The following is a 22,903-nucleotide window of genomic DNA, read 5'->3' on the forward strand; positions in this document are numbered from 1 at the left end:
ATGTCCATAGTCCTGAATCCATTTAATGTTGCCAAATTCCCTGTCAATTTTGGAGTAAACTCGGCTACTATCTTGATGCTTATTACAGAAAGTATATTTCCACCCTGCTTGTTTTAATGCACTTAGCTGTAGCCCATCTAAACAGTCCCTGGAATGCTGAGTCTTTTCTAATAAAACTGGGGAACGAATTTTGTCATCCGAGTCAAGCACATTATTCTCCTTTACTCTAGTTTCAAGTACTCCCATAATATCTACCTTATGTTTTTGCAAAAAGAGTCTCAACTCCTTTTGTTTTAGGGGATGATTCATCCCCCTAATATTCCAAATATAAATAATCATTGTATGGGGATACCCCCAGGGTCATCATTTTGTGCCTCTACAGCTTCATGAAAAGCACTATATTTATTGTGTACCTGAATGCTTGGTCCTGCTACATCATCCTGATTCTGGTCTTGAATCCCCTGTGGCTCCTATTGACCATCTATTCGTTTGCCCACTTCATGTAGTTTCAATACTCCTTTTGCCTTCCAGTCCATCCTTGGTTGCTTAGGTTTCATGTTCCTTCTCCTTTTGCACTTGAATGCTTGAAACATAGGGGCTGCACATCTTCCTTATCTTCTTCTTATTTGGCCCAACATTTCTCAACATTATGCCTAAACTTCATACAATCGGTGCAGAAACTAGGTCGCCATTCATACTCAACCGGCTGCTGGAATGTCCCTGAAGGAGTTACAATTTCTATAGAGTCAATCAGTGGTTGAGACACATCAGTTTCCACAAGGATTCTAGCATAAGATATTCTCTCAATAGATGCCGTGAAATTATCAGTGTATAATGGCTTCCCTATAGCAGTCGCCATTTTACTTAAAGCTTCCCCCGACCAGTAACCCACAGGTAGCCCTGTAGTGTTACCCACAATAGAATTATTGTGAGGTAGTTAGGATCAAAGTCAAAATCTATGTCCCATTTATGCAGTATCAGAGGTTTATTAAAGAACGTATAAGGCGCTGTTTGTAGTACACAATCTCCGTCTTCCTCCAATTCAAACCTAAAAATAAAATACCCGTCATCATGCATTAGGATTTGGGGCATTTTGACGAATCGCCAAGCACCTCATACAAAGCTCTCCAATGTTTTGACATACGGTAAATCCCCAATAGCATATCCTATTAGCGAATTTTTCCAGTATTTCTGTTGTTCCAGCAGCTCTTCCTTCTCTATGTTTACAATGATCTTCCCATCTTTTGAGCTCGGCGGAATGTACGCTAGTGGTTTGCCCATCTTCGCCTCTCGATTTCCTGCATACTCAGCTTGCTTCTGTGGATTTGGATGTTTTGACGATTCTGCATCAGAGAAATGGAGTCGTCAAGCTACAGTATCTTCTACCCCAAATGGTTTCAGCTTTGAGCTAGCAGCCATTTCTCTTCCTTTCACAGTTGGGCGTAATTGATTCGGATCAAAGCTGCCAAACTGAATAGCTCGCACTCGCCAGTTAATTCCGTCCTCGGCGTGTCCACCGGTATCTCTGTTGCCTTAATCTTCTCCGATCGATGTCGTTGGTGCATAGTAGAAATAACTACCTGTGTACTTTAGCAGTCCTTGCTAATGTGCACCGAGAGCATTCCTATAACAAATGCCTCCAATACCATGTATAAATGGCTGGTGGCTTTCAAAAAAAATATTTGTCACCTGCACATTAGTGTACAATAAACGTGTTTATCAAATTTATCTGAACTTCATATCATGAGAATAAAGAATGAGAGGAATGGAATACCTTTCCATAGCCCCCAGGCGTGTTGTAATTTAATTCAAAAACTTCTTTGTGCACTTCCTGATTGATTTTCATTTGAGAGAGGAATAAAATCTACAATTATAATGGAATACTTCTCAAAATACCTCTAGGCATGCAACGATAGAACCAAATGAGTTCCACAATAAAAGGGTCAAATCCTGGAAAAGTTCCCTCTTCTGGAAAAGAAAAACATAGGCAATAAGTAATGATACTCAACCCTTATTGACTTTGTTTTCCTTTTATCCAAAAGAGGGAACTTTTCCAGGAATTGGCTCCCTTATTATGACACTCATTTTGTACTATCGCTGCATTCGTACATGTATTTTGAGAAGTGGTTCAGTATTATTCTAGAGTTTATTTGTCTCTCAGATGTAAATGATTGCTAAGGTACCACTCCACACTGTAATTCCAGTATATCTTATGTCTGTTCAAACACACATTTCTTCGGTGATTACTGATTACCCTTGCTTCACACTGCACCATTAAAAACTAGGAATATAAGGAAACATTTCTACCTTTTACGACAAAACTATTAAGGAAACATCTTAATTGCATATCAATTAGGGTTACTAAGGAATTCAAATGGTTAAAATTGAAAATGTCCTGTAGAGTCCTAGATTTTTTCCGTTTCATCTTGTAGAGTCTTAGGATGATATTTACGAGAAATTCAACAAATGCTGATGAAAGAATAACTGATTTTAATAAGCAAAAACAACACAATGCAAAATGTAAAAAGCAAAAACAATGCAGTGCTAATTTTAATTAGTAGAAACAATACAATACTAATTTTAGTAAGCATAAACAATACAGTAGTACAAAGACCCAAAAAACAAAGAAGAAATTGAGACGGCATAACTAAGAAAAACCATAAAAGAGAGGAAAAGACAATGTAATAGCTCATATACCAAATCTCATAAAGAGGAAATTGTGTTGATTTTCTTTTCACAAAAGCAGTTGTAGTTATCGTGTACATATAGGTATATATCTCTTGATTGTTATAGAAAATTGAAGAAATACCATGAGTGAAAAAAAAAACTGCGCGGATAGAGCCCTATAGATTACAATAGAACTTAACAGTTCTAGTATGACCAAAAAAGAAAAGAGGAATAACCATAATCTTTTTTAATGCATGCAAATCAAATATTGATTAATGAGGATGAGAGTTGAGAAAGAGAACACAACAATATCGCAAATCAACTTTAGTTACCCTACGACAGAAAAACAAAGAGCGACAAGTATGCCAAAAAAAAATTCCAAGGGACTTCCTGTCAATTCTCATTAATGGAAAACTCCTCAAATTTCTTCTTATTCATAGCTGTGTCGAGTGTAATGTAATGTAATACGATTTACAAAAATATCACACAAATCAAGTCAAATTATGACATTCAAGAAGAAGTTCCAACAGTGTTACATTGCAAAACAGGTATATATAAGGAGCTATATCAAATGTAAAACATTAACAACCAACATAAAATGTGTCATCATTAGCTAATATGAGATATAAAAGTTACCTAGTGTAAAATATTCAATTGGTTTTAATTAATATTGTGTAGTAGTAAATTTAATATGCAATTGTCCATCACATTGTTTCTTTTTTAGGAATAACTCACATTTTCGGTCCAAATTAACAATGTATTAAAATTTATAAGAATGCATGAAAGAATTATCACACACAAAGACTGTGAGAATATTTGTTAAAATGACAACATGCCCAAATTTCACATTCTCTTCAATCCCATTTGATAGGAATTTTGATTTAAGTTTTCTTCATACTGCAAGAAGGTCCTTTTTAGTGAGTCATTTTGTTGGTTTCTTCCTTCTGAGCGAGATGTTGGTATCATCAGTATAACATATATTGACGTTGTTTCAACAGAAAGCCTAAATAAATCGACTCTCTAATAGTCTCCTTCTACTATTATTAATTTACCCATTAAGGAATCGAGCTCTTCAATAATTTTATGACAACAAGAACAAAGATGAAGTGAAAATGACAAAATGAACTCATATATCCACCCAACAAAAAGACTGTCGGTACAAGATTTAGAATTGCCTTAACATGATATGACAACAAAGTAATAAAATTAATGTTTTAGGTATATCATCTTCTCAGTGTTACCCCCTTATTTGATTTTAGTTGTAGCAGATTGATTTACATATTTACTCATAAAACTAAAAAATAAAAAAATAAAAAAAAGATTGATTTTAGAAATTTATATCAGTCCACTTCAACATCAAAAACCGAGAACGAGTTTCAAAAAAAAGGAAAAAAAATCAACTATCTTCTTTTTACCCCTTTGGTCATTGCAATTCGCAAACCCAATCAAAGATCAAAACTTTGAAAATCATCCACAACTCTATATATAAATCTTAATCAAAAGCTTTAAATATAGAAAGGGGTAAAAGAAAAAATTGACTGCAAATCAAAACAATTAACCAACATATATATGCCCGGAAATTGCAGGAACAATTGGAGAAGAAGCTTTGAAAGTTAGAGTGAGAATTAAAGTTACACACCTCGTCTAAAGAATTGCTCCTTTCCGAATACTTCCTCACCTCCTCTGATTTTAGTGAAGATTACTGGGACATGGAAGAATGAGAATGGAGAAATAGAAAGACCTAGAAGAGAATGGAAAGAAAAAAAGTAGTCAAGGACATGTGATTTAGTCGATGACATGTGATTTGCTGAAAAAAAGAAATAGTGTACACATGAAAGATCTAGAAGAGAGTAGAAAGAAAAAAAGTAGTCAAGGACAAGTGATTTAGTCGAGGACAGTTGATTTGTTGAAGATAAGAAATAGTGTACACATGTTGTGCATTTTTAAAAAAGTATTTTTTACTTGCAGCAAAACTTTTTTAAATAACATTTTTATTTCTTTTATATTCTCTACGCAAGTAGAAAAATATTCTAAAAATATATGTGCATATTTAACACAAAATAAGAAAAATATAAAAAAACAATTATGAGCATAGAGTTAGATGAGGTGGAGTAGATTTTTATTTTATTTTATTAAACCTTCATGATTTAATTCATTTGATTGATCACTAGATTACAACCTTAAATGCTAGATTCACTCTTCTTCTTTATCAACATTTAATGGATAATTATATAATGATATTACATGTGCCATTTCACAAAAATAATTTATGACTCGTGTGATTTATGAATCAACTATATAAACTACTAATATATCATTACATTTGAAGAATAATGCAATGATTATAATATAATATAATAAAATAATGACAGGTTGAAATTACCATACCTTTCCTTTGATTTCTCACATTTATATGTGAAGATGATCCAACAATAATTGCATATCTAATATAATCTCATAAGCTAGATTTGAGAAAAAGCGTAGGTAAATTTACTCTTATCTTATTAAGCTAGAGATTATTCCTATTAAATCTTCAACTCAAATAAAACATTTCAAAATAAAATGAAAAAGAAACATAGTAATTTAAAAAAAGAATCATAATGTCAATAATAGTCCAATTGAATAACTGAATATTATTATGCAAGATGTGATATTTAAAATTTAAAAAAATCATATTTATTAGTAATTAATATAAATTTGAGAGTCATCATTGTTGGGAAAGACAAGACACTAACAAGAATGTCAGACATGATAGCAGCGGAATAATACCCAAATCTAAACTTTCCTTTTCAATTTGAACCAAGAGAAGACAAACCAAATCAAGCAATATGAAGAATTGACAGCAAGTATATCAATCAAAATAAAGCAACAAGCTAAGAATAACCCAATCACACAAGACACAACGATTTACGTGGAAAACCCTTCGATGTGAAGAGTAAAAATCCACAGGACCAAAAGCTCCACTATAAACACCAAGATTTACAAAATTGTTCTCCAAAATTGGCCACAAAACAAGTGCCAAACAACGAGCAACAACTAATCAAGATTGCACCAAAACTAGAGAATTAAAGAAGAGATTTCACCCAAAAACGCGCTACTGTTCACGCCCCAAAATCAGAAGCTACAAACCTCCCAATCCGATCTTCACCGTTGAATTGAAGGAACCAGATTCTTAGAACTCCCAGTTCAAATTTGAGCACGATCCAACGGTTAACGAAGCGCAAAACTCTGTCTGAAGCGAACTGCCTGAGTAGAAAATTTGCAGAAGCAAAAACGGGATTTTTCTCTCTTGTGTTTCTGAAAATAAGACCAAATAAGCCTTATATATGCCACATAATATTTTGGGTTATGGGCTAAAGTGGGCTAGTCCTAATAAGACTTTTATTTATCCACATAGGAAGGGAAAAAAAGATCCTAAACCCAACAATTCTCCCCCTCACAACTATGTGGAGGAGACCGCCATCCCGGCGATCATACAACAATCCTCAAACTTCCCTCTTGGCAAAGCTTTAGTCATCATATCGGAACCATTATCATTGGTATGGATCTTTTCAAGTTCAAGCAACTTAGAATCCAACACATCTCGAATCCAATGATACCTCACATCAATGTGTTTAGACCGACCATGAAATGTAGAATTCTTGCCAAGATGAATAGCACTTTGACTGTCGCAATAAAGCACACACCTTTCTTGAGCACAACCAAGTTCCCCCAAAAATCTCTTCATCCAGATCAACTCTTTGCAAGCTTCAACAGCAGCAATAAACTCAGCCTCTGTAGTAGATAAAGCAACACATTTTTGCAAACTAGATTGCCAAGACACAGCTCCCCCTGCAAAAGTAATCAAGTAGCCTAAAGTAGACTTACGAGTATCAACATCACCAGCCATGTCTGAATCAGTGTAGCCACAAAGAATGGGATTCCCTGTACCAAAACACAAACTCAAACTAAAAGTGCCACAAAGATATCTCATAATCCACTTAACAGCATTCCAATGTTGTCACGCCCCGAGCCTACACCCTGGGCGGGACCGGCACCCGGAGACCATTTCTGGCCCCAAGCGAACCCTTGGCCTGGCTTTCTTAACTCAGCGGAAACCTAACCCAACAGAATAACTCAATGCAATGCAAGGTTAGAAAACAACTTAACTTATAAAGTCTGGCCACAAAGGCAACTCGAATCTTAAAATAGAATAATTACATATATACATAGATGAGAGACTCAAAACTAACTGACTGACTGTCTGTCTATGAAGCCTCTAAAATACTGAGATAGATGTTGGGACAGACCCCGCAACATCCTAATAAAACAAAAACTAAGAACACAAAATAATTGAGTCCTCTGGAATGCAAGGAGGCTCACCACTGACTCTGGAGTGCTCAGCTGGATCAACGATGTGCAGGATGCTGATTCGGGGTACCTGAATCTGCATCATCAAACGATGCAGGCCAATTGGCATCAGTACATGGAATGTACGAGTATGCGAGCTGGAAAACTAAGCAACAAAGGCTAGAAGGAAATCTGGAAGAAACTGAATAGCTTACCTGGCTCAACTCAACTCAACCTGACTGACTTCTTTCAATATAAGGCAATTTAAAACAAGTGCGATATAAAGAAAGACTGTTTAAAACATACTATAAACTCTGTGTGTATACAAAGATACAATAAGCCTGAAATGTATATAGAAATACAATGAACTGATGTATATAAAAATACAATAATCTCAGTGTATGAAAATACAATAACTGCTGTGGGAGTTTCTCTAACCGACAACCATCACATAAGAGCTATAGTGATGATACAGTGATCGACCTCACGCTGCCAGAGCATCTTATACCCGGCCAAAGGTATAAGACCTGAACTGCCTAATGGATCCACTAGCCTAATCTGAAAAGGATTCATCTAAAAAGTATGATCATTTTCTACCCATGATGGCTAACATGGTTCTATGGGGGCTGTGGGTTCTTTGAACGCTCCCCCAATTTGGTGCTCGATACTACTCCCAAAAATGTACTGGCTCTTATGTTTTTCAAAACATATTTATTCCTGCTGATATGAGATAATTACTCAAAAACTAGCCCGAAGGCTCTTTGGAAATCTCAGTTTCCAACCTTGTTTAGATGTAAAGACATTTCTTTAAAACTTCTTTGGGAATACATAGTTCCCTAATAACTTTGAGAAATGAACTCAACTTTAAACTCTTGACTCTTTACTCTTTACTTGACTTGCAACTTGAGCCTTAGAATGAAGTTAAAACGTTCAATAAAGACTCTTGAAAAGCTTAGAGGACTTGCTTGAACTAACTTCTTAACTTCTAAGCTTGACTTCTAATTTCACTTGACTTCTAACTCGACTTGACTTGGAAACTAACTTCACTTGAATTGGAAACTAACTTCACTTGAATTGGAAACTAACTTCACTTGACTTGGATTATGAATTCAAGGGTAATGATTTGTGTTTGGAAAGACCCCATGATGATTAGGAATAATTTAGGACAGCTAGACTTAAGAAAAATTTTGAAATTTAATTCTGAAAACAGATCAGATTCTGTTCACAGAGGGAACCCAGCTGTAACGCAGACTTGTTTCCCTGAAAGCAGCCTTCCTTTTCTCCTTCATGATGCCAACTCTAACCCTCTTAACTTCAAAGGTTCTTTTCCCAAACACTTGGGGTCATAAACCCCTCAACCTACAGTGGATTCCACTCAAAAACACAACTAAATCCTGTCCAAATCAGCAAGAACTTCCACAACACAACCAACAACTTCAACAACCAAAATAAATTTTTTCTTGGAATTAAAAACGAGTTGGTGTGTGGGGTATGAACCAACCAACACTAAGGATCATAAAATCCCTCAATATACAATAGATTTCAGCTCAAGAACACAACCAAATCATGTCCCACAACCAACAATAACTTCCACAACACAACTAACAACATCAACAACAACTAACAACTTCAACAACTTCAACAATAATTCCAATCTTTCCTCAAATCATAAAAATGAGCTTGGTGTGTGGGGGGGAAAGGATCAACCCACACTAAAGACTCACATACCTTGATAGGGATCACCCCCGACGAAAATCCACGATGATCTTGACGAATCTCCTTGATCTCCTCTTCTTCTTCTCTTCTTTCTCTCTTCTTCTCTTCTTCACTCAAGAACCCTAACTCTTACTCTCTTTTAAAATGGAACAAAAATGATCCACAAACAGCCTAACACAACAATATAACCTCAAAAGAAATGATTTGTGAAAAGACCAAAATGCCCTTAAATTTTCGGACTGACTCTCTGCCAACTGCCCCAACTTTCAAAGGGCATAACTCGCTCATACGAACTCGGAATCGAGCAAACTCGGTAGAGTTGGAAAGATCGTTCCACAAGCTTCACAACCATAACTGGAACTACTCCTAACTCATTCTGAGCTAGGAGTTACGACTACTCAAAGTTGGCCAAAAACTCACTGATTTCCACACTTAGCCAAATTTTCCAGATTCTGAATTTTTTCCTAAAATGACTACTTCCAATTTCAAGCTTCTTCAAAGCCACTTCAAATTGTCGGATGTTACAAATGCTCTCTTCCCGGATTAGAAAGAAAACGACTAACAATACTAACAGCATGAGCAATATCTGGTCTTGTACACACCATTGCATACATCAAACTACCAATAGCTGAAACATAAGGAACTTTCTTCATATCTTCCTTCTCACCATCACTGGAAGGACAATGTCTAGTACTCAATTTGAAGTGCATAGATAAAGGTGTATTGACAACCTTAGCTTTGTCCATGTTGAATCTACGAAGTACTTTCTGAATATACTTCTCTTGTGACAACCACAACTTCTTGGCATATCTATCACGGACAATCTACATGCCAAGAATCTGTCTTGCTGGTCCCAAGTCTTTCATAGCAAAAGACTTATTCAACTCTTGCTTCAACTCTTTAATCCTGCAATCATTATGACCAACAACAAGCATGTCATCAACATAAAGCAAAACGATAATTGTCACGACCCGAGAGCACCCCCAAGTCGTAACATGCGTATTCGACCCAACTAATTAAGTACTTTATTAAAAAAAATTCATTGAAGGAAAGAGCAAGAAATGACTTGTGACTCACAATTTGATTATATTGGTCTTTTATATTTGTGGGGACTAAAATAATATACGAGTTTGACTAAAAGGTGGTTGACATAAGCACATAGATCATATCTTTTTAATTTCTAGCTAGTTTAGATCGAAATGAAATCTCTCAAATATCGTAGGATGATTTTTAATTTTAGGTTAATGGAATTCCCCAAGTTTCAAACTTACTATATTCATATAAATTATGTCTCATATATTTAGAAATATCACATTCGTAAAATTCACTAAAATAAATTATATAATTGATAAAATAACAAGCAATGAAATCACAATTTTTTTAGTCTAAATACAAATAAAATAAATAGCTTCAAAGATAAATTTTTCAACAGAGATGAATTCTCTCCCACTTATATTATTCATGCTCAATAGAGAAAGCTAGTTTAGCCTAACTTCGTCTTGTGTAGTTTTTTTTTTTTTTTTTCTATTTGATATTCGATATTTACATTCAAATTTAATTAAATCAGAATTCGCATAAAAAAAATTCAACATTATCTCATGTAAATGTGTTACTATTTTGTTGCTTGGTTAGTGCTAGTTACAATAAAGAATCTATGAATTTTCCCATTGAATTGTGTGAAAGTACTTTTATATTTTAGGTAGCAGAAACACATTAATCAAGCTCAAGAATTTGAATATTAAGAAAATATCGTTCTAGAATGTACAGAGCAAATTGAAGTTAAGAGGGTTTTTGTCAAGGGTGATTTAAAGACAATATCTTATTATTTATATCTATCGCGTTTTTTTCTTTTTGGGAGTTGATGAAGATATATCGTGTAACTTGAATATGATATATCTTCCTTTAATTTGTTTGTTGTATTGACAGTAAATTTTATAAAAATGAATTTAATGATTTAGTAAAAAAAAAAAGAGTGGGTTACATAAGCACATAAGTCATCTTATTGTTCTCACCACCTATTAAGATATAGTCAAAACTATGGCGGTTTTTTATGAAGCATAACATGCACGGTTGATACATTTCTAAGCATAAAAAGTCTCACATTGGGGGATAATTTGATCCCTCAACATGGATAACTTCGTATTCAGCATACTTAAATCGAAAACTTCTAATTAAAGATATACATATCATTCTATCATGGCCTTCTATATTATTATATAATGAATATAACCTTCAACAACACATATTTATTGAATTATATGTAATTGAGACTAATTCGTCGGTCAGCATGGAAAACATAAAAATATTAGACAACTAAATTGTTGATCAAGTAACATTGTACTACTTTCTTGGTTGTATTTAATTTAATTATAAAATAAACATATATTATATTTTAAACAATTTCCCCATCTATAAAAGAAGACAAGAAATCAAGAACAAAAAATCCAACTCATACATAGAGGAAATATTAGTAAAAGCCAAAGAAACTTAATTAAGTTGTGAGATGGTAGGAGTGAAGTTGCTAGGTGTTTCATTGATCCCTTTTAGTCGTAGAGTTGAATGGGCTCTCAAGATTAAAGGTGTTGAATATGAATTTGTTGAAGAAGATTTACATAACAAAAGTCTTCTTCTTCTTGAATATAATCCAATTCACAAGAAAATCCCAGTGCTAATTCACAATGGCAAGCCAATTTGTGAGTCTATGGTGATTGTTGAATACATTGATGAAACATTTGAAGGACCTTCCATCTTGCCTAAAGACCCTTATGATCGAGCTATAGCTCGTTTTTGGGCTAAGTTCTTGAGCTATAGAAAGAAGAAGGCTTATTATGAGCCAATGATGCAAAGGATTGGAGCCAAGATGCATTCTTGGTAAGGAAAATTGCTATCTTATGGAGGGAGAGCCATTCTAATCAAGCATGTGCTTCAGAGTACACCGATTCATTGCTTATCGGTTATGAATCCTCCACACAATGTGCTAAATCAAGTCCAGAAAATGATGGCGCAATTTTTTTGGAGCAACTGCATTGGAGGAAGAGGAAGACACTGGACAAAGTGGAGTAACCTATGCCTACCGGAGAAGGAAGGGGGATTAGGATTTCGATTAATGCATGACCTATCAATAGCCTATTTTGTAACCTATGGTGGAACTTTCGGACCAAACCTTCTATATGGAGTGAATACATGAGAAATAAGTATTGCAAGAACACTCATGCTAATGTAATTATGTGGAAAGTTGGGGGAGGTGGATCACAAGTATGGAAAAAATGTTTCAAGAAAAGGACCTCATTGAGCATCAAATCTTATGGCGAATGAAGAAACGATCAGCCTCTGTATGGCATGATAATTGGACAGGATTGGGAGATCTGTATACCATCACGGGAGAAGATTTTGAATGGGATGATAGTTATACAAAGGTTGAAGAGCTGACTAATCAGGGAGAATGGAATGTCGAGGTGTTGCAGGATATTCTCTCTCTAGAGTTAGCAGAATACATTATACAACATATCCACCCTCCTACGGGTAAAGAGGAAAAAGACACACCCTGCTGGATGTTGGATTCAGGGGGATCTTTTACTGTTAAGGCAGCATGGGCAGTATATAAGGCACAAAGAGGAACCCAACAAAATCTATAAGTGGATTTGGACAAAAGGGGTTCCTTTTAAGGTGGCCTTCATGATGTGGAGATTTTGGAAATCCAAAATTCCTGTTGATGATAGACTGAGAAGATGGGGATTGGAAGGACCTTCTAAATGTTGGTGCTGTGAAAGACCTGATCAAGAAACACTAACTCATGTGTTTCTTCGATCCTTTACTGCTAACAGGACCTGGTCCTATTTTTGCTCTTTTGCAGGTCTAAGTATATTAGGACTCCAATTAAGAGAAGTTATAATGGTATAGTGGGGAGCAAATACAAAAAAGCATTGAGGCCTCTTTATAGGGCTCTACCTAGCTTTGTCATCTGGGAGCTCTGGAGAAGGAGAAATAGGATGAAACACGAGGGGAAGAAAACATCAGTGTCACGAATCATATATAATGTCACTAGGAACATGTACATGTTGTTACAGTTGAGACATCCAAGGAGGAAAGGACCTAGTAATTGGCCAGGTATGCTAAGCGAGTAGGAAAACTACAGGCCTAGGATGAAGGTAATAAAGGTATTGTGGGAATACCCACCAGAAGGTTGGCTAAAGTACAACACCGATGGAGCTTCACGTGGAAACCCAGGCCTAAGTTCCTATGCATTTTGCCTAAGAAATGATAGAGGAGACATCAAGTATGCAGAGGGAGGAAGTATGGAGAATACTAGTAACACAGTGGCGGAAGCGAAAGCTATCCTAGAAGCATGTAAACATTGCAAACAGTCACAGTATAATCAAATCATCATTCAGACTGACTCAATGCTTATGTGCAAGGTACTTAAAGAACAGTGGTTAGTCCCATGGATAATAGCAGATATGGTGGAGGAAATTAAAGCATGCATGAAAGATAAACAACATATTTTCCAACACACTCTCAGAGAAGGAAATAAGTTAGCAGACTACTTAGCCAATAGAGCTATCGATAAAGGAAATTGCAGATTTTCAGATTTCAATAGCATGGAAGTAACAAGAAAGGAGATTATCAACAGTGACAAATTAAAATGCCCCTATTTGAGGATAGTACCGGTAAGGAGATAAAGGGGTGGGGAAGGCTACAACATAAAAATAAAATAAAAAATGCACAAGCATCATATTTACACAAGCCTCGAGGGCAGCAAAAATAGTGAAATGCTACTTAGACTATTCTATTCCAGCCAGCAAAAAAGGACTCAGAGATCAGGAGTTATTGTTGAACTTTTAAACCTGGATGAAGCTTGTTACACTCGATGTATGAGGCTGATTGGAGCTCCCATACACTCCATACCATGACCACAATGACCCAAATAAGGAAGAAGCTGAGGCAATGGTTACTCCAAGGTTGAAGCATTTCTTCAGGAAAAAGAGGAGACAAGCAGACGAAGATAAAGCGATTTGATTTAGGATTCTAACACCCGGATAGGAATGGGTTGGGCCTTTGTCTAGATTGATTAGGATTCTAGCTTATTAGTAGTTTGTTTTTTAGTATTTGGGATTGGGTTTTTGCCCAAGGAGGTGTAAGGTGGTGTTTGTCCTTTGATGGACTGAGATTATTAATAAAATTCTCTAATTATTTTTTTAAAAAAAAAGGAAGAATTTTGTAGGTTCAACTTTGATCCTAGCTCGATTTGTATTGGTTCTATCTATATCAGAAAATAATACAAAATATTTGAATATTATTAGACGCTTCGACTATTTACTTGCTTTAAAATTTGAATTTTCGTTCGAATAAAATTATTTGTCAGAGAAAAGTCGTTTAGCTATTCACATGCTAGGAAGTTTCACCTGTGGTGGATCAGTGATTGTATATTATTTAATATATATCAATTTTTCTCATCAAATTGAAAATGAAAGATAATATTAATATTAAAAACTCCATTCATTTTAATTTATTGTCATGTTTTGACTTGATCCAAAATCTAACAATTTAATTTTTTTAAATATTTATTAATTAAAAATATGTCAAATATATTAAATAATATTTAAAATTTATACTAAAAAACATGTCACATGTATAATATATATTAATATATATATGCATTAATTTTATAAAATGATAAATATTAAGAAAGCTCGTCTATTTTTAATAACAACGTAACGGCATATAAATAGGAACGAGGGGAGTAATAAATAATGCATATTTATCATTTTCATCAACAAACTGAATTAATAAAACTAATCTAAATTAAATGATTACTTCATGTTTATTGGTCAATTTAATCAATCAAAATAAATTAATTTATGTTCATTTATTAAAAAATTAACTATAAAAGAATACTAAATAAGGATACATAATAAACTTACTTAATTTCTTAAGAGATGTGAAAACTAAAATGGTGACATACAAATAACAACGGTGAGAGTAGATGACAAGTATTGTGTAAAATAGTGACTTATATATGTGCCATTTGTTAAACAAAACATATATTTGAGTGTCAAAACAAAATACTTTGGAAACATCAATGCATTTGCTGGATTTTGCTATGAAACTTCCTTGTTTCTTCCCTATATAAAAGAAGGCACTAGACCTCAAGGGGTCAATTAGTAAAGCAAAAACATAGTTAGCCAAAGTTGAGAGATGGCTAATGTTAAGTTGATTGGTTTATGGTATAGCCCTTTTAGTAAAAGAGTTGAATGGGCTCTAAAGATTAAGGGAGTAGAATATGAATATATAGAAGATGATCTACAAAATAAGAGCTCTTTACTGCTTCAATCTAATCCAATTCACAAGGCAGTTCCTGTGCTCATTCACAATGGCAAGCCCCTTTGTGAGTCAAGTGTGATTCTCGAATACATCGATGAGACATTTGAAGGCCCTTCCATCTTACCTAAAGACCCTTATGATCGAGCTTTAGCTCGTTTTTGGGCTAAATTCTTCGAAGATAAGGTATATTGCCTTCATGATATATTAACTTTATTAGGTCTTATATATGCTTTTTTATAATTACATGTAACTAAACAGAGTACACACATCTAGATATCTTATCTCGTCTTTGTGTCAATTATATTGAACATTTCAACTTATAATATGATCATTTTGACCACTCCAAAATCTATTGATATGTGGATGAGTTGTAGTGTTTAATTGTCAGTTGAGATCAAATTGAATTGTCTAGATATGCACTTTTCAAAGTTAAATTGCTTACTTACCGATTGAGGCAGAATTTTAATGTTTGTTTATGTATTTTGTAGGGGCTAGCAATAAGGAAAAGTATATTTTTCAAAGGAGAGGAGCAAGAGAAAGGTAAAGAGGAAGTTAATGAGATGTTGAAAGTTCTTGATAATGAGCTAAAGGATAATAAAAAGTACTTTGTTGGTGACAAATTTGGATTTGTTGATATTGTTGCAAATGCTGCAGCACTTTGGCTAGGAGTTCTTGAAGAAGTATCTGGAGTTGTTTTGGTGACAAAAGAAAAATACCCAAATTTTTGTGGTTGGAGAGATGAATATTGCACACAAAACAAGGAATATTTACCTCCCAGAGATGAATTGCTTGCCCATTATCAAGTTTACATTCAACGTGTTGTTGCTTCAAAGTGAGAGAAAAAATTAGAGATGGATTTAGGATGAGTTTTTGTTTAATTCAATTGAAATTGATTTTCGGTTGAACTAGGGATTAGAAAAATAAAATGCATGTTATAATTAGATTTGTCTTTATTTCGGTTAATATAGGGTTCACGTATGAATAAAAAGTGTTGTAAGAAAATTTAGTAAGGTCATGAATTATCTTTTGTTGCTGATTCTTTTTTTAAAAAAAATTGGGTATAGGAATTAGGAAGTACGATCCAACCGTTACTAATAATAAAAAATTTAAATAGTTAATCAATTAGCTAGTATTAAGATTTTTAATTCAATTTGGGTGGTTGGTACAGTAATTGTACAACAAATAATTAATATTCTCATCGATTTGGAAAGAACAAGAACTGACTTGTGAGTTGTGACTCATAATGACTAATGTGAAAGCATTTTCATATTGGCCTTCTATATTTTTAGGGAGTTGAATATAATCATATATTACTTTGTCTTATTATCATTTGATATAAGAATTTTAAAAGTAAAATATTTTTAAAAAAAATTGCAAATTAAATTTAAATTAAAAATATATCATAATATTTTAATTTTATAGACTTAAATATATTATGTAAAATTAGAATTAAAAAGTCCCCACAGGGGCATCGGATAAAAAATTAGAACTAAAAATTCTTTTTTTTTAAAAAAAGATAACAATTTTTCTCGACGAATATTTTTAAAAATAAAAAATAAGTTGAAATGGAGTAAGACATTTTGAAGAAGAAGAAGGGGTGACCAGAGGCGAAGTGAGGATTAAGAGTTTGTGGGTTCTAAATTCCGTCAATCAATTTTGTTAGGGGTTCACAAATTAATATACATAAATATTTAATTAATTTTTTAGTACAAATATAGGATCTACAAAAAAGTTATTGGCTTCGTTCGAACCCATGAACCCCCACCTAGCTCCGCCTCTGGGGTGACGTAAGCACATATGTCACCTAGAGAAAAAGGAGATAATATTGATGTGGAACAAACCAACATGAAGAAAATGTTGAGGCAAAACTTAGAGTCAAATTCAAGATTTAAATTATATAAAATTTTAATAATCGTAAATTTAAAATGAAAACCATTTTTATATTTATTCAAAAAAATCAAACTCCGATATAGAAAGGCAACTAAGCAAAAATATATACTTGAGCTAAGTGATGATTAAAATCATCCATTTTAATAAAAGACTATTTCCAGAGTTAAAAAGACACATTGGACCTTTTTTCCTATATTAGAAATATTCCTCCACGGAAAAAGATATCCAAAAAATCAATAATTGAACCCCAAAATTTAATCCAAACTGACTATGGCACCAATTTAATGTATAGAACTTTAAATTACAACCTCCTAGGTATTTAATATTTCCTCACCCTAGTAAATATCATACTCCCTATGTCCCTAATTACTTATTCACTTTTTTTTTTATAGTTGTCCCTAATTACTTGTCCATTTTGACAAATTAAGAAATGACAAATTTTTTTTACCTGTTCTATCCTCAATTAAATGACTAATTACTTTGAAAAATGTAGAACTTTTCATCCACTTCATAATTAATAGGGGTAAAATGATAAACTCATTATGTCATTAATTATTTTCTTAATAGATGTGTCAATTCAAAACTGGACAAGTAACTAGAAACAGAGGAAGTATTCATTAAGAAATTAATAAATATAATATCCATAGTTTATTAAATAACTTTTGAAAACACAGTACTAACAAGATGAGTAGTTAAAAAAAACATAGTAGTAATAATTTTATGTCTTGAATCCTAAGATGACGTTTATTTTGAGATAATATTTTTTTTTGCAAAGATATAGCACTTATCTTCACATAGAGGAAATACCAATAAAAAATTTCTTAGTCTTTAGTCAACATGGAAACATTACTAAATTACAAAACTAAGCTATCAAAGAAAAATCAACATTATTGCATTTGGTGTATTGCTAGAAACTTCCCCGTTATCAACAGGGGTTTGATAACGTGGGTTGTGGTGCAGTGGTGGAATTGTTTTACCCTTAATCAAAGGTTTTGAGTTTGAGCTCTGGGTATGAAAAAAAATTTAAAATGGGTCTTGCACAGGGGCGGAGGCAGAATATATGAACCCCTTTGGTGAAAAATATTACTCCTATTTATATATGGTTAAAATTAATTTTTAGGTATGTAAAATAGATGTCGAACCCCCTTCCACTAGTTCGTGTGTTTACTTCTCAGATTTTGAATCCCCTTATTAGAAATCCTCGCTCTACCACTGATTCTGCAGAGTGCAATCCAAATTTAATCGGAGCTCCAATGTAGACTCCGGACACTGAGTGAGAAATAAAAAATAAAAAACTTCCCTGCTTTTACCTCTATAAAACAAGGATACACCTCAAGGGAGAACAACCACATAACAATTCCCTCAAATATTATAGTAAAGATAAAAAAAAAAGTTAACCAAAGTTGAGAAATGGTAGATGTTAAGTTACTTGGTTTATGGTATAGCCCTTTTAGTCATAGAGTTGAATGGGCTCTCAAGATTAAGGGTGTGGAATATGAATATATAGAAGATGATCTACATAATAAGAGCTCTCTACTTCTTGAATCCAATCCAATTCACAAAAAAGTTCCAGTACTAATTCACAATGGCAAGCCTATTTGTGAGTCCATGGTAATTGTTGAATACATTGATGAGACTTTTGAAGGCCCTTCCATCTTGCCTAAAGACCCTTATGATCGAGCTATTGCTCGTTTTTGGGCTAAGTTCCTTGATGATAAGGTATATTCGTTTTAGTACTTCCTTCGTTTCAATTTATTAGTGGCCATTACTATTAAGACGGTCAAAAAAAAAAATTCTCTCATTTTTTTTTATGTAGTTTCTGAATATATAATTTTTTTCAAGTCAAATAAACTGAAACAGATAATATGTTTCTTAATTTTTTTTTTATCCTGACATAGGTTTATATAAGAGTAGAAAATATAGACAAATTTTATAACTTTTATAGTAATATTAGACTGAGACAAGCTTAATTAAAGTATTGCAATCACTCAATCAGCAAAAATTCATATATTTAATTACAATATATTTAAGACTGATGCGTAGTTATTGTTATTATTTTATACAAATTAAATTTCGATTATTGTCCAGATGGCACCAGTAGGGAAAAGTTTCTTTTTGAAAGGAGAGGAACAAGAGAAGGCTAAAGAGGAAGCTTATGAGATATTGAAAATTCTTGATAATGAGTTAAAGGACAAGAAGTTGTTTGTTGGTGACAAATTTGGATTTGCTGATATTGCTGCTAATTTTATGGGAATTTGGGTTGGAGTTTTTGAAGAAGCCTCTGGAGTTGTTTTGGTTACAAGTGAAAAATTCCCAAATTTATGTGCTTGGAGAGATGAATACATTAATTGTAGCGAAAATAAAGAATATTTACCTCCAAGAAATGAATTACTTGCTCATTTCCAAGCTCGCTTTCAAGCTGCTCCGAAATGAACACTTCTACGTAGAATAATTAATAAATAGAATAATAATTTTACTGAAACATTTTATATTTGTAAGGAAGTAGAAACTATTACATTCTCGTATTTTGTTATATGACTGTACTAGATATATTATATATTATTGTTATGTCGCTTTCTTTTCTTCCTTTTTAAATAGAAGTGGTGTTATTATTGCTGGTTAGTCAAGCATTATACAATAATTATTTAGGTGATTTTTTTTTTTCATCGGATTGACTAAAGAAAAGAAGAATTGTTGGCTGGTTAGTCAAGAATTATACAATATATTTAGGAAAAAGAAAAAATTAATAGAAAAAGCAAACAGCAACATTTGACGAAAATGTGGGTGACATGAGCACATAAGTCATCTAATTGGGAGGCTTCTCATGTTAAGCATGGCCCCAAGCATCATCACTCTTTATTATTCAAATTATTTCCTTATTTTTTTACTTTTTCAAATTAATGAATGAATACCAGACAGAATTTTTAAATGAAAGAGAATGTACATTTATCATCAGAAATTAATCGAGATGGTTTGCTAATTATTGTGTGATACTCCTGGTATAGATAGAAAACTCACATTCTTAATAGTTCAAATTAGGGGTGGATATAAATACAGAAATATCAAAACTGGATTAAACCAAACTAATTCGGTTTTTCGATTTCGATTCTTTGGTATTTCAGTTTTGGTTCTTCGGTTGGTTTTTCGGTTCGATTTCGATGTTATTTTTTCAAAAGTTCAGTTCGAACCGAAGAACCAATCTTTTATTAAAAAAATTATATATATATATATATATATTTGCATTTCCTTAACCAAGAACAAAAGTTTAACTAGCAATTAAACCATTCATAAACAAATCAAAGCTTTTACGTATCACTTAACATGATTTTAAGTTTTTAAGTATTTTATACTTTGATTTGATCCTTATTTTGTTTTTTCATTTGCATCGAAAAATCATTTTAAAAACACCGAACCAAATCAAATCGAAGTTGAAAAATTCAAACCGAACCAAACTAATTTGATTCAACGTCCCGTGCCTATTTTTTCAAAACAGAACGCCTACCCCTTGTTCAAATATGAAACTCAATAACCTAAAATCATTTAATGTATTTTTTACTCTTTTTAACTCTAAATTTTATCTTAACACTCTTTTAAATAACTCTCAAAAGTTCTGTGATAATGTTAACAATATAAAATACAAACAATGACAACATTATTGGATGCATTCAATAAAGTTAATTTTCAACTATATATATCTGGTCAATGTAGAAACATTCTTAAATTACAAAAACTAAATTGTCAAAGAAGAAACCTTTATTACATTTTCTTGATTGCATCCTCTATAAAAGAAGACTAGACATCAAGGGTCATGAACAACACATAAAAATTAGTAAATATAACAAATAGTTAACCAAAGTTGAGAGATGGCAGATGTTAAGTTTCTTGGTCTATGGTATAGCCCTTTTAGTCATAGAGTTGAATGGGCTCTCAAGATTAAGGGTGTCCAATATGAATTTATAGAACAAGATTTACAAAATAAGAGCCCTTTGCTTCTTGAATCCAATCCAATTCACAAAAAAATCCCAGTGTTAATTCACAATGGCAAGTCCATTTGTGAGTCTATGGTAATTGTTGAATACATTGATGAGACATTTGAAGGCCCTTCCATCTTGCCTAAAGACCCTTATGACCGAGCTTTAGCTCGTTTTTGGGTTAAGTTCCTTGAAGATCAGGTATGTTTACTTTATTTATGTGTCATGTTATACAAGAATCCTTTTTATCTTATTGTAGATGTATATGCCAATAACAACACGATCAGTGAAGATTCATGTAGTTGATCTTAATAGAATTGCGAAATATAAATTTTTCGAGTGTTGAGCAGGTGGCAGCAGTGGGGAAAAGTAACTTTCTGAAAGGAGAGGAACAAGAGAAAGCAAAAAAGGAAGCTTGTGAGATGTTGAAAATTCTTGAAAATGAACTCAAGGACAAGAAGTACTTTGTTGGTGACAAATTTGGATTTGCTGATATTGCTGCTAATGTATTGGCAATTTGGCTTGGAGTTTTTGAAGAAGCCTCTGGAGTGCCATTGGTTACAAGTGAAAATTATCCAAATTTATATGCTTGGAGAAATGAATATTGCAATCAAAATAAGGAATATTTACCTTCCAGAGATGAATTGCTTGCCCATTTCCAAGCTCTATTTCCAGCTAAAGCAAAATGAATACCTTTATAGTGAATTTCAAGAATTGTGTGGCAATAAAAATGTGAGATGGATTGAAAGTGAGTTCAATTGGTATGGTGTAAAAAAATAATGTTGAATATGATGTGTTAATAATTTGATATTAGTAATGATGGTATTAGTGATGTTTGCGTTAGTTATATTAGGATGATGTTTTATCCAATGTTTGATTTGGTGTATTAAAAATAATATACATTGCATAATTTTTAAAATATTATTTGTTTACAAAAATAGCCTCAACAAATACAGTGGAAAAGATGTGGAAAAGGTTTTGATGAACAATTTTGTCTTTAATTAGCATGCATTACCTTTGTTAATACCATAATTCTCCATGTATTAATTATACGTAACATGATACCAAATAAAGTGTGTGTATGTCTATGTAGAGAGAAAGCGCGCGAGAGAGAAAGAGAGAGATTGAAAAAGTCTACCAAATAGAATATTATTAATATATAAAGCTAATTCATGCATTATTTTTTCTAATATGTCCAATCAAACAATTCGAAGTGTCTTTTATTAGAGTAAACAACACAAATTTCACTACTTTGGGAACTATTTACTTCCCTTCACGTTAGTTTTCAATACTATGTTTCTTACCATATTTCGTGGGTTGGATACATGTATCTAGCTCTTCGAGATACATAATTACGTGTATATAAATATGGAATATTGTAACTGAAATATATCAATTTTGGAGTAATTCATCCATTTTCCCCTGAAATTTCTTTTCAAAAATTACAAATTTCTCCTCCTCTCCCCTTTGTCTCTCTCTTCCTCCGCTAGAGACCGTCGTCTTCGATGAAAATTCCACCAAATATAAATATGGATGTATCTATCGATAATGATGTTCTTTCTCCCAGCCATGCATCTGTTGGCCATGGCGTTTTGGAGTTGATTATATATCAAATGTGAGAGGAGAGATAGTGAGCCTATTTGGAGTGAAAAGTAAATTCACAAGACGATTAAGTGGTTAAGACTCTATTTTAAATTTGATACATAATTAATAAATAAAGAGATTATAGATAATTATTTGAAAGTATAAATTGAATTAATTGATATGAGATGAATATATGCTTAATTAGGTATTTTACCCTTTTATTACTGTTTGGTTGGTTGGTTAGTGATTGTACACCAACTAATTAAGTACTTTATTATTTTTTTTCATTGAAGGAAAGAGCAAGAAATGACTTAGTGACTCACAATTTGATTATATTGGTCTTTTATATTTGTGGGGACTAAAATAATATACGAGTTTGACTAAAAGGTGGTTGACATAAGCACATAGATCATATTTTTTTTAAT

The 22,903-nt window shown here is 33.0% G+C and overlaps 4 protein-coding genes and 2 long non-coding RNA genes across 8 annotated transcripts in view; 4 read left to right on the top strand and 2 right to left on the bottom strand.

Annotated features, from left to right (window-relative positions):
• LOC125840478 (uncharacterized) overlaps positions 1–11,512 on the bottom strand; it is a 43,879-nt gene extending 32,367 nt beyond the window's left edge. Inside the window, exon 1 of the long non-coding RNA XR_007443734.1 lies at positions 11,454–11,512. This is a non-coding gene — a long non-coding RNA (uncharacterized LOC125840478). The remainder of the gene's footprint in view (positions 1–11,453) is intronic.
• LOC125840479 (uncharacterized) overlaps positions 1–15,217 on the bottom strand; it is a 52,659-nt gene extending 37,442 nt beyond the window's left edge. Inside the window, exon 1 of the long non-coding RNA XR_007443735.1 lies at positions 15,158–15,217. This is a non-coding gene — a long non-coding RNA (uncharacterized LOC125840479). The remainder of the gene's footprint in view (positions 1–15,157) is intronic.
• Positions 1–22,903, top strand: part of LOC125840442 (probable glutathione S-transferase) — a 60,652-nt gene that overhangs the window by 32,412 nt on the left and 5,337 nt on the right. The window contains exon 1 of one of the 3 annotated variants that reach the window (XM_049519433.1): positions 11,174–11,237. The exons of 1 other annotated variant lie outside the window; for it this stretch is intronic. In XM_049519433.1, coding sequence (XP_049375390.1) covers positions 11,216–11,237 — 22 coding nt within the window. In that variant the 5' untranslated portion in view covers positions 11,174–11,215. Of the gene's footprint in view, positions 1–11,173; positions 11,238–18,372; positions 18,410–22,903 lie in introns of those variants that run through there. One more of the 3 variants, XM_049519436.1, reaches the window with a different exon arrangement.
• LOC125840444 (probable glutathione S-transferase) lies at positions 14,778–16,041 on the top strand. Its single transcript, XM_049519438.1, has 2 exons — positions 14,778–15,216; positions 15,522–16,041. Exons 1-2 carry the CDS (start codon positions 14,908–14,910, stop codon positions 15,867–15,869), a joined length of 657 nt encoding a protein of 218 aa, XP_049375395.1. The 5' UTR covers positions 14,778–14,907; the 3' UTR covers positions 15,870–16,041.
• On the top strand, positions 18,258–19,545 carry LOC125840448 (probable glutathione S-transferase). The gene is made up of 2 exons (XM_049519441.1): positions 18,258–18,642; positions 19,012–19,545. The coding sequence occupies exons 1-2, from the start codon at positions 18,334–18,336 to the stop codon at positions 19,354–19,356; spliced, it is 654 nt and encodes a 217-aa protein (XP_049375398.1). The 5' UTR covers positions 18,258–18,333; the 3' UTR covers positions 19,357–19,545.
• Positions 20,761–21,583, top strand: LOC125840476 (probable glutathione S-transferase). Its single transcript, XM_049519470.1, has 2 exons — positions 20,761–21,095; positions 21,245–21,583. Exons 1-2 carry the CDS (start codon positions 20,787–20,789, stop codon positions 21,581–21,583), a joined length of 648 nt encoding a protein of 215 aa, XP_049375427.1. The 5' UTR covers positions 20,761–20,786.

Source organism: Solanum verrucosum, unplaced genomic scaffold, assembly GCF_900185275.1.
Source record: "Solanum verrucosum unplaced genomic scaffold, falcon-dt-bn FXZP01000137.1, whole genome shotgun sequence".
NCBI lineage: Eukaryota > Viridiplantae > Streptophyta > Magnoliopsida > Solanales > Solanaceae > Solanum > Solanum verrucosum.

Bases quoted from the DNA above. Each gene is read 5' to 3' on its own strand.
- LOC125840448 (XM_049519441.1), top strand. From the start codon at position 18,334: ATGGTAGATGTTAAGTTACTTGGTTTATGGTATAGCCCTTTTAGTCAT. The intron at 18,643-19,011 runs GTATATTCGTTT...ATTATTGTCCAG, and splicing joins CTAAGTTCCTTGATGATAAG to ATGGCACCAGTAGGGAAAAG.
- LOC125840476 (XM_049519470.1), top strand. From the start codon at position 20,787: ATGGCAGATGTTAAGTTTCTTGGTCTATGGTATAGCCCTTTTAGTCAT. The intron at 21,096-21,244 runs GTATGTTTACTT...AGTGTTGAGCAG, and splicing joins TTAAGTTCCTTGAAGATCAG to GTGGCAGCAGTGGGGAAAAG.
- LOC125840444 (XM_049519438.1), top strand. From the start codon at position 14,908: ATGGCTAATGTTAAGTTGATTGGTTTATGGTATAGCCCTTTTAGTAAA. The intron at 15,217-15,521 runs GTATATTGCCTT...TGTATTTTGTAG, and splicing joins CTAAATTCTTCGAAGATAAG to GGGCTAGCAATAAGGAAAAG.